The following is an 18,214-nucleotide window of genomic DNA, read 5'->3' as shown; positions in this document are numbered from 1 at the left end:
TTTTAATGTGGATGTCTAGTTTTTCCAGCACCATTTGATGAAAAGGCTATCTTTTTTCCATTGTATTGCCTTAGCTCCTTTGTAAAAGATCAGTTGACTATATGTGTGTTGGTCTATTTTGGGGCTCTCTAGTCTGTTCCATTGATCTATTTGTTTATTCTTTCATCAATGCCATACTGTTTTGATTACTGTAGCATTATAGTAAGTCTCGATGTCAGGTAGCATCAGTCCTACAAGTGTATTCTTCTCCTTCAACATTATGTTGGTTATTCTGGAGTCTTTTGTCTTTCCATATAAACTTTAGAATCAGTTTGTTGATATCTACAAAATAACTTGCCAAGATTTTGATTGGGATGGCCTTGAATCTATAGATCAATTTGGAGAGAACTGATATCTTGACAATATTCAGTCTTCTATCCATGAACATGGAATATTTCTCTTTTTATTTAGCTCTTGATTGCTTTCCTTCATCAGAGTTTTGTAGTTTTCCTTATATAGGCCTTGTACATTTTTTTTAGATTTATACCTAAGTTTTTCCTTTTTTGTGTGTGTGGGTGATGCTAATGTAAATGGTATTGTGTTTTAATTTCAAATTCCACCTGTTCATTGTTGGTATATAGGAAAAAGATTGAATTTTGCATATTAAACTTATAACCTACAACCTTGCTATAATCACTTCTAATTCCAGGAGTTTTAAAAATCAATTCACTTGGGTTTTCTACATAGTCAATCATGTCATCCGTGAACAGAGACAGTTTTATTTCTTCCTTCACTATCCATACATCTTATATTTCCCTTTCTTGTCTTATTGCATTAGCTAGGACATCCAGTACAATGTTGAAAGAAGTGGTAAGAGGGGGCATCCTTGTCTTGATCTTTTCAGGAAAACTTCTAGTTTCACACCATTAACTATGATATTGGCTGTAGGATTTTTATAGGTGTTCTTTATCCAGTTGAAAAAGTTTCCATCTATTTTTAGGTTGCTGAGAGTTTTCATCATGAATAGGTATTGAATTTTGTCAAATACTTTTTTATGTCTATTGATATGATCATGTGATTTTTCTTCTTTAGACTGTTAATGTGATGGATTACAATAATTACTTTTCAAATGCTGAACCAGTCTTCGATACCTGGGATAAATCCCATGTGGTTGTGGTTACAATTCCTTTTATACATTTTTGGGTTTTATTCGCTAATAGTTTGTTGATAATTTTTATATCTTTCTTTATGAGAGATACTGGTCTGAAGTTTTCTTTTCTTGCAGTGCCTCTGTATGGTTTTGTTATCAGGATAAACCTGGCTTCATAGAATGAGTTAGGAACTATTCTCTCTACTTCTATCTTCTGGAAGAGATTGGAGAACATTGGTATAATTTCTTCCTTAAGTGTTTGGTAGAATTTACCAGTGAATCCATCTGGGCCTGGTGTTTTCTGTTTTGAAACGTTAAATTTTGACTCAATTTCTTTATAAACATAGGCCTATTAAGATTGTCTATTTCTACTTGTGTGAATTTTGGCAGATTTTGTCTTTCAAGGAATTGGTCCATTTCATCTAGGTTTTGAAATTGTGGGCTTAGAATTGTTCGTAGTGTTCCTTTATTATTCTTTTAATGTCCATATGATCTGTAATGAACTTCCTTCATTCAATTATGATATTTATAATTTGTGTTCTCTCTGTTGTTTTCTTATTTAGCCTTGCTAAAGAGTTATCAATTTTATTGATCTTTTCAAATTTTGATTTCATTGATTTTCTCTATTGATTTTCCATTTTTAATTTTATTCACTCCTCCAGTTCTTACAATTTTTCTTCTGCTTACTTGGGATTTAATTTGCCCTTCCTTTTCTAGTTTCCTGAAGTAGACACTTAGATGATTGATTTTAGGTCTTTCATATATATGTATGTATATATGTATATACACACACACACACACACACACACACACACACACACACACACACATATATATGTTTCAGTGCTGTAAATTTCCCTCTAAGCACTACTTTCACTGCATCCCGCTAAACTTTGATAAGTTGTCGTTGCATTTTCATTTAGTTCCAAATATTTAAAAATTTCTCTTGAGACTTCTTGTTTGACATTTATGTTATTTAGTAGTTGTTTAATCTCCAAGTACTTTGTGATTTTTTTTTAGCTATTATTCTGTTACTGATTTTTAGTTTAATTCCATTGTGAGAGTAGACATTGAAGTTTTGTTCCATGTTAGCTTAAGAATAATATGTATTCTGCTGCTGTTGGATGAAGTAGTCTATAAGTGTTAATTATATCTAGTTGACTGATGGTGCTGTTGAGTTCAACTCTGTCCTTACTGATTTTCTGCCTACTGCATCTGTTCATTTCTGATAGAGGGGTGTTGAAGTTTCTAATTATGATAGTGGATTCTCTCTCTTTTTTTATTTGGCCACAGCGCGGCATGCAGGATCTTAGTTCCCCAGCCAGGAATGAACCTGTACCCCCTGCAGTGGAAGCATGGAGTTCTAATCACTGGACCGCCAGGGAATTCTCTGGATTCTCTCTCTTTCACTGTTTTTTTTTTTTTTTTGGTGGGAGGAGTGCATGTGATTTTTGGTTGTAGTATAAGGCAATATGCCTTTTTTTAAGCACTCATTTTTTTATGATTGATAATTTCATGTATGTAGAATAAAACTTTGGCAATTCAGAGCCCTTCTGAATATAGAAGGCATTTCTCTTCGACTTGAATAAAAATTACCTTGAAAGATTTTATATGCTTCTCTGCCTTTTTAAACAAGGTATGCTCATTATTCATGACTTCACCTCTTCTTGATGCTGTGTTATAAATCTGGACATAAATTACTCTGTTGATAGAGTGATATCTTCAGAAACTGTTGAATGCTGTATAACTTTTGCTCCTATATCCCACTATTGCTGGTCCTTATGAGTCCACTTTTATAATTTTTTTCTGCCTCCTTACTTTTAGACTCACTTCTCAGTATTGTCAGTATCTTAGCTTCTTTTTAATTAGTTACGGACTTTTTTTTTTTTTTTTTTTTTTTGCGGTACGCGGGCCTCTCACTGTTGTGGCCTCTCCCGTTGCGGAGCACAGGCTCTGGACGTGCAGGCTCAGCGGCCATGGCTCACGGGCCCAGCCGCTCCGCGGCATGTGGGATCCTCCGGGACTGGGGCACAAACCCGTGTCCCCTGCATCGGCAGGCGGACTCTCAACCACTGCGCCACCAGGGAAGCCCAGTTATGGACGTTTTAACAAGTTAAGCAAGTCTATTAAAATTATGAAAGGTAGGAGTAACTTATAAATGTGGGCCTCTCCTAAGATTAAACAAAAATGCTTGAGCTTTAGATAAAGATTTTGTAATCTTTTCAGTTGCTCAGAGAACTTTGTGAGTTTCTGCTTTCCCATTCTGTTTTGGTGAGTAGAATCATTTGAGAACTAATATCCAGTTACGTGAAGTGTTTAATAAAGTCTTCTACCTGTTAATACTTCTTATGTGCATGCAAGCTATTAGGCTAATAGAAACTTTTAACATTGTAATATATGGTTTTAACAAATAAATTAAAATTAATATAAGTAGCTTGCTGGTTATTGCTTTGGATCCAAAGGATTTTGAAAACTGCTCTGGAAATGTTATACCAAAAAATGACTTTCATTGAACAGTAACAATAAAAACAAACACATTTAGATAATGCAAACATCTTGCTCTGACTTCACCTTTCTAAGGCAGATCTTGCTTATCACCTAGTACAAAGCCTGATTGTGCGCCTAGAAAGCCTGCAGTCCTGATTTACATTTTTCCCAAGGGCTTGGTAAACCCTGTAAAGTAGGGACTGCAAAGAAGTCCTAACAGTCAAGCTGCAGTGACATTTTAAAGCATGATATAAACTTCTCAATCATTCTGTGCCAGAGAGAGGAAAGGATCAAAAAAGGAAAAGCCTCATGATCAAAGAATGTTTCTGGTATGCATGTTACTTCCTTTCAACTGGAATATTTTCAGTTAGTCTCAAGGAAACAATGAAAACAATTTACCTGGATCCTATATTACAGGCTTATTTTAAATTCATTATGAATTTTTTTTTCCAGGTGGAGCACCATTATTCCCACAAGTTCACAGTAGTGGTGTTACATGCCACAAAAGTAACAAAGGGGGCCTTCGGTGACATGCGTAAGTGCTCTTATTTGCTTTTCTGTTGAAAATACGTAATTATGATTCACTCTTCAGTTGCCTGAGTTCCTTGACAAACCTGGGGCTGTCCCCTTTTCAGATGTGATAATCTTTGTCTACATCTTTGAATGATAACATTTTGAATGGTTCTCTGATGCTCTTTTATCTGTCAGAATAATGTTTTACCTTGACTTTACATTAATTGGGAGTACTTGGGATCAGATAAAATGACTGTCCTAGGACAGAGTTTTGGATTTCAAAGACATTTCCATTCTATTTTGGAAAGATGGCTGAGTCAAGACTTTAAACTAGCTGCCTCTGTGAGGTATTGTGCCTTTGGATTTTTTTTTTTTTTTTTTTTTTTGCATTACGCGGGCCTCTCACTGTTGTGGCCTCTCCCGTTGCGGAGCACAGGCTCCAGACGTGCAGGCTCAGCGGCCATGGCTCACGGGCCCAGCCGCTCCACGGCATGTGGGATCTTCCCAGACCGGGGCACGAACCCGTGTCCCCTGCATTGGCAGGTGGACTCTCAACCACTGCGCCACCAGGGAAGCCCTGTGCCTTTGGATTTTTAAAAAATGCAGTTTAATTCTTATGGCTTTAAGTGTGTTCATTATGTGTGCAAATAGCTATAGAAACTGGTGTGGGACAGCTTGAAATGATATGAACCAAAGCCTGAGGATAATGTTGAATTAATTTGGTGGCAGTATCCTTCTACGTTTTAAAATGCAGTTTTCCTGGTTAATCTTACCATGCAAATGACTAGGGGTCGTGGAGCTGGGAATACAAAGAAGGATGGATAAGTATTGTGATAACGCATTGGGTAAAGTTGTAGATTATTGCTAAAATATGGGAATGGCATTTACCCCTCAGAATGGGTTTGGGGGAAAGAATGGAGATTGCAGTTTACCAGTCTGGGGAACAGGGAAGTCCTTCTGGCTGAAATGGCATTTACACTGGTTCTTGAAGGAAGAAAATCTTAGTGCTGAGAGCAGGGAGAATCCCAGGCAGAGAAAACAGCATGTTCAAAGGCCAGCGAAGGGCAGATTGCTTATGAGGTCCCAAACTGTTAGAGACACACAGCAAAGGTGAAGGAGGACAGGCACTCATACAACAAGACTGAGATTTTATTAGAAATGCAGTGGGAAGAATTTGATGGCATTTGAGTCACAAGTCACAGGATTGGCTCTTTATTTTAAAAAATATGTGTTCTGGCCATAGTATGTTAAATATATTGGAGGTGACTATAGAGTATGCTTTTTATATTTAAGAATAGGAGGGAAAGCAGAAACTAACACACCATTGTAAAGCAATTATACTCCAATAAAGATGTTAAAAAAAAAAAAGAATAGGAGGGACTTGAGCTTGTTGAAATTGCAATGAAAATGGGCCAATAGAGAGAGGTTAAATATTAAGGAATGAAGAATTTGGGCTCTGGGCTCAAGCCTTCAGTGAATGAAGGGTGTCCAGGAAGTCGGTGAAAGTTGGAAGGAGGGGGCCGGGAGGTGGAATCTAATGGCAAGAGTTTTTGATGAGCGGTGCTTCTCAGGAGAGGTGACGGGAGCAAGGACAATTTCTTCACATCTAGTCTGGACCAGGGGTTTCTTTTCTAAATTTTATCTCATACATCAATCTACCCCATTTAATCACTCCTTTGCCAAAGCTTTTCTTAAGTTATTCTTTTGCTTTTTATAATTCTTTGCATTTTCATCAATTAAACGAGAGTTCACTGGAAGAAAGGCTCCTGTGAAAGAGAAGCCAGGGACTTCCCTGGTGGCACAGTGGTTAAGAATCCGCCTGCCAATGCAGGGGACACGGGTTCAAGCCCTGGTCTGGGAAGATCCCATATGCCGCGGAGCAACTAAGCCCGTGCACCCCAACTACTGAGCCTGCGCTCTAGAGCCTGTGAGCCACAACTACTGAGCCCATGTGCCACAATTACTGAAACCCACGCACCTAGAGCCTATGCTCTGCAACAAGAGAAGCTGCCGCAATGAGAAGCCCGCGGACCGCATCGAAGAGTAGCCCCTGCTTGCTGCAACTAGAGAAAGCCTGCACACAGCAACGAAGACCCACCCAGCCAAAAAGAACTAAATAAAATAAATAAATTTATTTAAAAGAAAAAAGAGAATCCAAATTGGAAGCCATACACTACCAAATGTAAAATGGATAGCTAGTGGGAAGCGGCCGCATAGCACAGGGAGATCAGCTTGGTGCTTTGTGACCACCTAGAGGGGTGGGATAGGGAGGGTGGGACGGAGATGCAAGAGGGAGGGGATATGGGGATATATGTATACATATAGCTGATTCACTTTGTAATAAAGCAGAAACTAACACAATATTATAAAGCAATTATACTCCAATAAAGTTGTTAAAAAAAAGATTAAAAAAAAAAGTGGTACCGCCCATGACCTTGAGAAAAGCACATGCCTTAAAACTCTAGAGGTTGTACTGTTAGTTAGTAAAGCCATTCATAATTCAACTAAAGGCTGTGTCAGTGATTCGCCAACCATGCAAGTTACTGACCTTTGACTATCAGTGCAGAGCTCTGTCTTAGAGAGAGAATGGTTTTTACCATGCTTGAGATGAGTCCTATAGCAAGTCAAATTCTACTGAGTCACCTTCAACTGGTATGGATCTGATTTCTTAGCTACTTTCCCCATAGGCCCCAGGCACTTTGCCTGTGCTTATTTATTGTAATTAGGACAAGGAAGAGAGTAATGCTGCAAGTGTCATTTTAAATCTATTTGAGTTGATATTAATAATATTACTTAAAAATGAACATGAGATATTAATTCATCTAATGAAATAGGGAACAGGTACGTTTTAGATCCCCACAGTGTACACAACACAGGTTGGACCCTTGATTTCCAAAAAGCTTTCTTTTTATGTTTTTAATTTTTATTCTTTTGGCTACACCTCACAGCTTGTGGCATCTTAATTCCCAGACCAGGGATTGAACCCTGGCCCCAGCAGTGAGACCACGGAGTCCTAACCACTGGACTGCCAGGGAATTCCCGAAAGCTTCCTTTTTAAAGTGAAGGACGCTTGGAAGGAATAGCCACTGGAGATTAATCACTGTTGGAGAAAGGATAGTGTTGTGACATTCTGTTAACATTTCTATTCAGCATTTGTAATTTGATTTTATTTTTCTTGAATTAAATTCTTTTGGGGGGGAAGGAGATCATTGCCAACCCTTGATATCACCTTAATGAGTTTATAGGAAATCAGGAGGAGATAAAAAGAACAAAAGAGAGTCTTAGAGAAATAAATTCAATGATAAGGTTGGTAAGAAAAAGTAGAGGGACAATATACAGTGCCAAACGATTTTATTTTTGAGAAGTTGTAGGCAATTATAGTGAGAAAAGGCATGGGTGTTAGCTGTCACTTTTCTAAGAGGAGTTTTGATGATATTACTTGGTGAGCTTGATCTATACAGATTACCAAGTAAGCAGAATTTGGGATGTTTGTATACAGAAGTTCTTTAAAGATAGACAAGGATAGAACGGTAAACAATGTCCTAAGATCTGAAAAGGATGATAGAAAATTACCGTCTCTTCTGTTGTTGATAGTGTCTACATTTATTTAAAAAGGCAAATTTCCATAAAGTTTTGCATATTGGTAAAGAATGACAGATTACTATTTGGTTTTTCAGCTTTACCTGTGTATGTAGGGGCTTTCTCAAGGGTGCCACATGAATCAAATAGTTGACACCTATATCTGCTTTACTTTTGAAAAAAATTTTTTGGCTACACTGCGCAGCTTGTGGGATCTTAGTTCCCTGACCGGGAATCGAACCTGCACCCCCTGCAGTGGAAGCCTGGCGTCTTAACCACTGGACCGCCAGCGAAGTCCTATATCTGCTTTTTTTAAAAATATAATACCAAGATTATTTTATTTTTATTATTCATCCTATTCTAACTAGCTTCTTTTAGAAATACCATACTGCATTGCTAGAACATGATAATGCAGTCAGCAGCACCCCATAAACTATCTTTAGAGGAGTCAGAGCTGACATTTGAATCATAACATCTCACTCATTTCCTTGTTTTCACCTCAGAGCACTGGGCAAGCCAAGAACAAGACAGCCCCTTCCCAGACATCCTTGCTAATCTCAGTTTGTTCAAATGTATCATGTACGTTTGTTCCCATTGCCCTGGTGCCAGCCCTTCCCTGTATTCTTATGCTCACATCATATGAAGAGGTAGTTTGAAGTTCAAATTTGCATCTGACTCACCATAGTCTTATTTTAAAAAGAAGTAGTTTGCATATACCCATATGAATATAGTGTACTCTTTCCCTCATGTACGTAAATATACTCTTCCTCTCATATACATAGATATATCCTAAATATTCTAATATGGTTTAATGCTCCCTCAACTTACTAATCTGTGATTTTATTTAGGACATTTCCAAGAACCCAGGCAGGGTAACTCTACATACCCTGCTTTTCATTACTCTAGTATTGTGAATACTATTTCCCTCTCCCCTGCAAAGAGCTTTGGTTGAGTTGTGTACTATAAGTGTGTTGACTGCAAGAAGTTTGGATAAATGCTTATTGTTACTGAGAACCTGGCTGTTCTAGTATTCTTTTCTGAATCAAACATTTCCCTGACATCAGTTGTGACTGAACATGAATTTTGATTTACTAAACAAAGGAAGTTTAAATTGTCATCTTTCACATATTGTCTAAGAATGTAAGTACAAAAACAGGGTGATTCAAACAGAATGGAAGACTTTTAAAATATTCTAGACCACCTGACTTCTGGTGGGGATTCAGGAAGAACCTTGGGTTTGTACCCCCTCGTGGTCTTGAGGAAGGAAGAAACACACTGTGGCTTCACTCCTACCTTCAGGGGCGATGTGGAGTCGAGGTTGAATCATCATCAGTACTGATGCGGGACTTGTGATCTGGGGGATGCACGTGGACCATGTGGAGCATCTGTAAGATTGTTCAAGCTAAACATGAAAGTTCGTTTACAAATTTTTTTTTTTACTACCTATTTTTACTATCGATTTTTACTACCTATTCATATATAAACCAGGCATCAGATACTAATTATTTGCAAGTGTTCGATTCTTTTTGAATCATTCTGTGTTCTTTTTTATGTCTTTCAGTCCTATGGAGTAATTACTGTAAGAGTTCACACATCACTGTGTAGTGAAACGAATATTCTCCACATTACTCAGGTCCATGAAATCTCACCAATATGATTTTTCTAAATCGCATTAATTTTTCTAAATTGCATTAATTGCACCTATTCACTAGAATAGGTGGGGGAGTGTAGGTGATCTCCCCCTCCCCAGGGTCCTACAGGTATTCTAGGCACTTAGAGTTGCCTGTAAATTAGGAGTGGGTCCTGCCATAAGCCTTGGTGGCTGCTATCATTGGCATCCAACCTTTGGCTAAATGTTGTTTACATGGATCCTGGCTTTCCACTTTTGGCAAGCACTGGGACAGCTCTCAGAGTAGTCTTCCCAGTGATCACATGCCACGCCAGAGAGACTCTACCCCTGAGCTCAAGGCTACGGTGCTTAGAGTCCAGACTCCATGACCATCCTGTAGTCATCACGCCACCCACAGTGCACCAGAAGCATGACTTTCCAACACTTGTAGAAACTTAAGAAAACCCAAACACATTTGAGTTTTAAGAAAGTAGCCCTGTTACCTCCAGTCTTGTCTCTCCAAAGCAGCAGTCTCAAATACCCTCACTTCAAGACCATCCAGAGGATTAAGCCTCTTCAAAGGACATGACTCTCAACACAAAGTGTTAATAATTCCCTGGGAAAGGAAGTTAGAATTCATCCTTCCTATTTGCACATGTTTGGGCAAGAGGCATAGTGTTGTGTCTGTATGTAGAGAAACATCATCTATGTAATCTTCTGAGAATCTTTGTTAGCAGCAAGGGCAATGTAGAAATTACTATGAAAATACATTAGCCTCTCCTGTAGCCATTCCTGAGTTCCACGGTCATCAGAATCTCCAAGGAGGAGGCAGAATATATTTATGAAAGAACATGGTCTTCAGAGGCAAAGCACTACTCACTGGTCTTGTGTCTTCAGGCAAGTTTCCTCTCTGTCTTCTTTCTCTCATCTTAGAGACATTGAGAGAATCCAATGAGTTCACATATGTGAAGCATTACATGCCTCATGCATAGTAATTGCTCAATGAATATTATCTGTTATTGTTAGCATGATTTCAGATATCAACATAAGAAGACATTTATTTCTTAAATATAATCTTTGTATGAGCCAAAGTATTTTCTGTTTGGGTGGTTTGTGCACTTGAGATTATTTTCAGTTTTTCACCTTGGAAACAAGAAATTTCCATTCTGAATTTCTGTGTTGAGCAGATTATTGGATCCTTCATTTTTTCAGCTCGAGAGAAACAGTAGAATGGTACTTCCACTGTCTTTTTGATACTCTTGGGCACAATTCACTCCTTTGCTCCCCTGACAGCTATCCAGACCTCTGCTTAACACCTCTCTCATGTGGGACTTCCCTGGTGGTCCAGTAGTTAGGGATCCACACTTCCACTGCAGGGTGGTGGGGACCCAGGTTCCATCCCTGGCCTGGGAACTAAGATTCCTCAAGCCATACGGTGCAGCCAAAAAACAACCAACCAAACAAAAAAAGCAAAAAAAAAAATGCCCCATGAAACACTTGTCACATGTACTTTGGGGCCTATTTCTTCTTCACTTTTTAGAGAATAAGTGCTTAGTCTTGAGCCTGGTATAGTAGGAAAATCTCAGAGAATTTTGGATGAATGAATAAAATACATAAATATGTGTAACTATACCTTTCTTCTAGGATATTGCTTCCTGTTTTGCGTCAATGAAGAGAGAATTAAAAAAATAACTTTATACTCCATTTTTGTAGATTATAAATACCGCTCTGATTTCTATCCATAAGCTATCTAGAATTTTCATGGGTTTCAAGTTTTATAACATCTTGGATTAATTTATAACATAATTAATCTTTTCTTGGATTAATTATGGAGTTGCAAATATTTTTTTTTATAAATGACCCTGCTGCTCTCGTCTTTTCTGAATCAAACATTTCCCTGACGTCAGTTGTGACTGAACATGAATTTTGGTTTACTAAATATTTTTGTAATGTTTTTGAGTATCCACCCACGATTCTAAAAAATCTGAAATAACTTCCCAGGGGGCTTTTTATGGAAACTAATTTCAAGATGAGTAAAGTATTCCAGAATGCATGCCTCTCTCTTATCTCTTGTCTTGTATTTTCTATGTGGTACGGAAATAGAATGTGTTAGGAAGGCACTCCTCTTCCTCACTCATTTAGAATGTCATGCAGTTTATTAAGCTGTCAAATGGTTTTGTGAGTACGGTTAGTCTTTTTTCCTTTCTATTTAAATTTCAGTAGATTTGTTTGTTTGTTTACATGTATGTATTTGTGTGTTTTAGGTCTGATAAATGTAGTGAATGATACTATTTTATGATATTTTGTTAACATCAATTGATCTTTGTGTGAATTTTCACCACATTTATTCAATAAGATAAATGGAGCTATATTCCAGTGGTATATTTGGCAGTAATGCAGGTTCCTGTCAAAGTGAAGAGTACGTTACCAGTACTAATAGGGACACAATCCACATATTCTCTTTTTATTTTTTCAAGACCTATTAGTGATGGATCCTACTCATTTAGTCTGCCAGGGAATTGGCTCATTTAGTTCTTTATCGCATATATCTTACACTTGAGCTTCTTCATCTTAAAATAGTTTTTATATTTCTCATATATATACTTTAACATGTTAATGTTCTACAGTTTCTTTAGTTTTCTAAAATTTAAGAAAACAAACTTAATTTAAAAAAATTTTTTAAAGCTGAGTGATATGCCACCTTCTCACCATGTGTTAAGTAAACGCTCTTTGCCAGAAATCATATACCACTTCTATATTGAACAGGTGCAATTAATACCTAATGGAATTAAATTAGAAAACAGGTTAAATGTTTCTTAAATTTCCAAAGAAAAGTATGCTATTAAAGTTTTTATTTCAAAGAGAAAAACTCCCCTGGTCTAAAATTTATGGGAAAACTCTTATCATGTATGTTATTTTGGTATATTTTAATATTTTAACTGTTTTCTTAAAAGTAAAATTGTATGACATAGAGATTGAAATGACTAAACTTAGCTGAGGTATAGCCTGAGGGGTCCTGTAAATTTTACTGATTCTTTGGAAGCACTTTTCCGTTCTTACTCCTCATTTGATGTATCAGTATGTTTTTTATAAAATATTTTAGATAAAATCCTAGACAAAATTATTTTAAGTTTATGTACAAGGGTAATCTAAGCCTCCAGGTGCAAAATGAAATAACAGTTTTGAAATTTTAACTTTGAAAAAGACATGTTAATGAAATAAAACCCAGTGCTTATCCCAGCAAGGCTCCATTATTCTTTTTTTTTTTTTTTTTTTTTTGCGGTACCTGGGCCTCTCACTGTTGTGGCCTCTCCCGTTGCAGAGCATAGGCTCCGGACGCGCAGGCTCAGCGCCCATGGCTCACGGACCCAGTCGCTCCGCGGCATGTGGGATCTTCCCGGACCGTAGCACGAACCCGTGTCCCCTGCATCGGCAGGCGGACTCTCAACCACTGCGCTACCAGGGAAGCCCCAAGGCTCCATTATTAATGTCGTCAATAAATGCTGAGCATCTGCTATGTACTTGGTACTTATTCAGTGTCTTGAAGAAGTACAAAAGAAAAAAAAATGAATGCAATACTTACGCTTGATAACTTTACTGAGTGCCTGTTTCATACCAGCAAGGAAGTATGGCTTAATGGTTAGGACAAGGACTCTGGACCGGCTTACTTGGATTCACATCTCCCTTCTCCTTTATTAACCGTGTGAATTTGGGCAAGTTATTTAGCTTTCCTAGGTCTCAATTTCCTCAACATTAAATGTAGGGTAATAATTATACCTTCCTCCTAGATTTTTTTTTAATTGAAGTATAGTTGATTTACAATATTGTGTCAGTTTCAGATGTACAGCAAACTGATTAAGTTATACATACATTTATGTTTTTTTCAGATTCTTTTCCCTTATAGGTTATTATAAAATATTGAGTATAGTTTCCTGTGCTATACAGTAGGACTTTGTTGGTTATCTATTTTATATACAGTAGCATGTATATATTAATCCCAAACTCCTAATTTATCCCTCCGTCTCCCTCCTATAATTTTTAATGAGGACTAAATTAGACTATGAAGTGCTTAGAAAAGTACTTGATGCATAATGTACACAGTGTGTTTGTTAAATGAACAAAAATGCTAAGCAGAGGTCTTAGGACTTATATTTCATTTACTCATTTCAGTCACACTACGAGATATGTGATTTTTTTTTTTTTTTTTGCGGTACGCGGGCCTCTCACTGTTGTGGCCTCTCCCGTTGCGGAGCACAGGCTCCGGACGCGCAGGCTCAGCGGCCATGGCTCACGGGCCCAGCCGCTCCACGGCACGTGGGATTTTCCCGGACCGGGGCACGAACCCGTGACTCCTGCGTCGGCAGGCAGACTCTCAACCACTGTGCCACCAGGGAAGCCTGAGATATGTGATCTTTTAATTTTAATTTTACCAGTGTAGGGATTTGTTTAAAGACATTAAATAAATAGTCCAAAATCAACACAGCTCTTCTGTTTTGGGGCTAGAACTCAAGCCTGTCTCACTCCAGTGTCTACTCGTGCAGCAGCTTTGCCTTTGAGCTACTTATGGTCTAGCTAGGAAGATGAAATGGGTGTAAATAACTATTTGGAAAATCAATCCAAGAGAGTATATACTCAGTAATTGTGTGTTTATATTATACAGTATTACTAATTTTGAAAAGTGTTGACATTAAGCTTCTGAGAAGACTTTATAGCTTGAATGGAGACTGAGATGGGTTTTATAACTTAAGTAGAGCACTAATGTATGGAATGGATGTGGGACATTTCAATTTGGAAAAAAAAATAAGAAAATATTTTAAAACTAGGATTGATATAACACTTCTAATTACATTATTTAGGGAATTTGGCTAATTTTTAATGGTTTGCCTTAGGAATAAATGTCAGGTAGCAGGGATAATGCCCTGCCTTAGTGCAGTGTTTCTAAACTGGGAATCAATTTTGTTCCCAGGCACATTGGGCAATATCTGGAGACATTTTTATTTTTATATATATATTTTTTTATTTTTTGGCCACACTGCAAGATATGTGGGATCTTAGTTCACAGACCAGGGATGGAACCTGCGCCCCCTACATTGGAAGCATGGAGTCTTAACCAATGGACTGCCAGGGAAGTCCCTGGAGACATTTTTAGTTGTCACAGTTGGGGGATCCTACTGACATTTAGTGGGTAGAGGTCACAGACAGTACCCCAGAGCAAAGGATTATCTAGCCCCAAATGTCAATAATGTCAAGGTTAAGAACTCCTGTTTTAATGAAAAAGAATTATTCTTACATAGAGTGGAATCCAAATATATAGCTAAAATTAATAATATAAATAAGTTAATATGTTTTATAATACTACATAAGATCTTCTGGAGAATTACTCTCTCTCCAACCTAAAGGGATTCCAAGAAACATCCCTAGGTTATAAATCTTTAAACCATTCCAAGCAGAAATACTGATAACAGAAGTATTTTTGTTTCCTTCCAAAAAGGTATCATAGAGATTTAAGTAAAAGGGCAATGCAGGCAACAACAAAATTTTCTGTTCTGTTTTAGATCTGCATTTAACTTTCTTTGGGTCATTTTCCATGTGTCTTTCTCTGTTCTCTCATGAATATCAGCATTCTTTATAATAAGTCACTTTTACTGTATGCTGGGTGGTAGCCCACTTCATTACTATAGTAAGTCAATTGTTAGTACAAAATGTACCAAGTCGATTGTGAATAGATGCTATAGACTTTCTTCCTGGCATCCATTTGGCTGATGGTACATTCTGATAGCTTCATGTTCATTTACAAAAGGAAACATGTGACACTGAGAAAATACCATGCTAGGTCAGAGGCTGTGAGCAAAAGGAAAATGAAAAATAGGAGGCATTCAAACCGGAGACTCTGCCTGATAAAGGGATCCCAAAACAGTGTTAACAGAATGGCTTCGTACTTTCAAATGAGGAAAAGGCATTCTATGATTGAGTTCCTAGACAATGCTGCCTTGGTATAAGGGTTTTGCACTTCTCTCTCCAATATATAGAGAATTACGGCCAAAGTTCTGTTTTACTAAACCACACTGAATTTTTCACTAACATTTCCAGCTTCTGCATTTCCAGCAATTCGCAGGGACTGCCCTTCAGCGCCTATAGCCATAACAATTCCAATTTTGAGCCCATTCTGGAGGGAGCAGGGGCTGCTACTCATAAATAAGTCCTTTGGCACTTTACCCTATTCCTTAGAGTTATTAGGAAGGCACACTGGGATTTGAAGATCTGTTTGTTTGTTCATTTATTTACTTTCACATTTAGTACTTGGACATAAAGGTTAAATACAAATGCACTTGGAAAAACATAACCGATATTGATCTATTAAATGATTGACATTGATATTTGTATATTAAAATACAAATAAATGGGGTGGGACAAAGCACTAGGAAGGTTGAGACATACTAACAAAGAGTAAAAAGAAGTTAGGGGAGATTGTTGTGCCTATAATAAAGGTCACCTCTTCTACAGTATTGCTCAGGGCTAGTCCATCACCCATTACTTCAATAATATTTATTATGTCCCTATAATGTTTCAGACTTTGTGCTAGACTCTTGGATCCAATAGTAATTTGGAAGGATGTGGTTTCTGCTATCATGAAGTTTACAGTTTAATAGAGGCAAAAATAGGTAAGAGTTGTTAGTGTTGGTATATTTGAAAGAACAAGGAATTTGGCTTCAGAAAGACTAGGTTAAACTCCTGTTTCTAAATGACCTTTTGCTCAACTTACTGAATGCCTCAAGGGAGTCTCAATTCCCTTACCTACGAGTTGAGAATAATAATACCTAAATCAGCAAGTTGAAGTGGAATTATTTTTATGCAGATTTACATAGATGAGGCTACTAGGAGACATGATTGGCAGTGGCCAATTTAACCCGGTAGAAAAATAGAACAACTAGTTGACTTATGAACTAGATAAGGGAAGCATAGAGAGAACATCTCATTCCACCCATCCTTTAAGTGTACAGTCTTTGGACCCTTATCTTGGATAGTCTTAGGACAAGGACAACAACTTGAATAACATTTAGTTATGAATTACTAGTGTTTAGTTATCAGCTAAAACGTCAAATGAAAACATAGTGATACACATAAGTAAAAGAGAAGCAATGTTCTCTTGGACAGAACAGATACTTCTGCCACCAGTATGACTGTGTGGAATGTTTGAAATGTGTGGATTTCAGAGGTGCTCCGTGGCCTGAATGTTGACTTGCGAGAATGATGTTCCAGTGCCTGGTGGAGGAGGGTCACTGACTGGAAGGAAACCCAGGGTCCAGTGGGTGAGGGGGACTTGTAGGCCTTTTATCACAGAGATTAGGCCTGCCTTTGTAGGCAGCAAGAGTCAAAAGTGTTTCACAAAGACGACTATAGCAGCATTATGTAGAGTGGCTTGCATATGGGAGAATAAGCAACTATGAAATTATGTGAATAGTCCAGTTGAACTGGGTAAGTGATATTTTGAGAGGAATTGAGGGGCCAGCGTGTTAGAGGTGAAATAGGTAAAAGCTGGAGACAGATAGGATACAGGAACTATGAGGAGAAGAGAATGACTCTCATGTTTCTGGCTCAGGCAGCAAGAAATATGGTACCATGAAATAAAATAAGAAAGGAAAAAGAACGTTTTTATTTTAGTTTTTTTGGTTTTGTTTTGCTTTGTTTTTCTTTTCTCTTGCATTTAGGGAAAAATTCAAAATGGATTACTTAGCAATAGATTATATATGGACATGTAATCAAGAATCTTATATTTGTCATGTTTGTACCGCTACCTCCTTGAAGCCTTGAGGAAATGAAGGAATGCATGATGGCTACCATTTAAACCTGAATGTGATCAGCTTTAAAGGATCCGAGAATAATTATACTATAGGATTGATGTGTGCCATGTGACTTGAAGGGTGCACATCGAATATTCTTAAGACTATATAGGACTTCCCTGGTGGGCCAGTAGTTAGGACTCCGTGCTTCCACTGCAGGGGACACGGGTTTGATACCTGGTCAGGGAATTAAGATCCCACATGCTGCGTGGCATGGCCAAAAAAAAAAAAAGACCATATAAATAACTGTGATAATTCCTTTTCAAATTGGTTTTGACTACATGAGCACTAAATTTTTTAAAGTGTTCATTTCCTTCTGAAACATTCTAGTGGAGATTTGTAACAGCTATGAAGAGAAAGTCTACAATTTAGTCGCAAGTTTGGGGGGAAAAATTAAGATACAATGAGGAAACATTTAGAGATATAGTTAAGGAATCATAAAAAAAAATGATACCCTGGGCACAAAAGAAGGAGATAATTGCACAAAGGGCATTGCACATATGCCAAATCTGATGAAAATTGAGAAAAAGCTCATTGAATTTTATATTGAAGTTATAATAGGGGCATGGTGATGGCCAGGAGCTGGTGAGGGGAGGGGGTAGATATAGGGAGATGTCCATCAAAAGGTACACACTTCCAGTTATAAGAAGAGTAAGTTCTGGGGATGTAATGTACAGCATGGTGACTATAGTTAATAATACTGTATTATATTCCTGAAATTGCTAAGAGAGTAGGTCTTTTTTTTTTTTTTTTTTTTTGGCACGGGCCTTCTCCAGCTTCGGCGAGCAGGGGCCACTCCTCATAGTGGTGCTCGGGCTTCTCATTGCGGTGGCCTCTCTTTGTTGTGGAGCACGGGCTCTAGGCTCCTGGGCTTCAGTAGTTGTGGCACTCAGGCTCAGTAGTTGTGGCTCGTGGGCTCTAGAGCACAGGCTCAGCAGTTGTGGTGCATAGGCCCAGTTGCTCCACTGCATGTGAGATCTTCCCAGACCAGGGCTCGAACCCATGACCCCTGCATTGGCAGGTGGACTCTTAACCACTGCACCACCAGGGAAGTCC

The 18,214-nt window shown here is 38.0% G+C and overlaps 1 protein-coding gene across 4 annotated transcripts in view; it reads left to right on the top strand.

Moving 5' to 3' along the window:
* The window catches only part of PLA2G4A (phospholipase A2 group IVA), a 160,255-nt gene that overhangs the window by 42,179 nt on the left and 99,862 nt on the right, over window positions 1-18,214 (top strand). For all 4 annotated transcript variants that reach the window (XM_022593385.2, XM_089909779.1, XM_089909789.1 and 1 more), the window contains exon 3: window positions 4,070-4,151. In XM_022593385.2, the coding sequence (XP_022449093.1) occupies window positions 4,070-4,151 (82 nt within the window). The remainder of the gene's footprint in view (window positions 1-4,069; window positions 4,152-18,214) is intronic.

This window comes from Delphinapterus leucas, chromosome 1, assembly GCF_059928025.1.
Source record: "Delphinapterus leucas isolate spDelLeu-1000000601 "Yukka" chromosome 1, BTC_Dleu_Yukka2, whole genome shotgun sequence".
NCBI lineage: Eukaryota > Metazoa > Chordata > Mammalia > Artiodactyla > Monodontidae > Delphinapterus > Delphinapterus leucas.
This window is presented reverse-complemented; position numbering and strand designations above follow the sequence as displayed.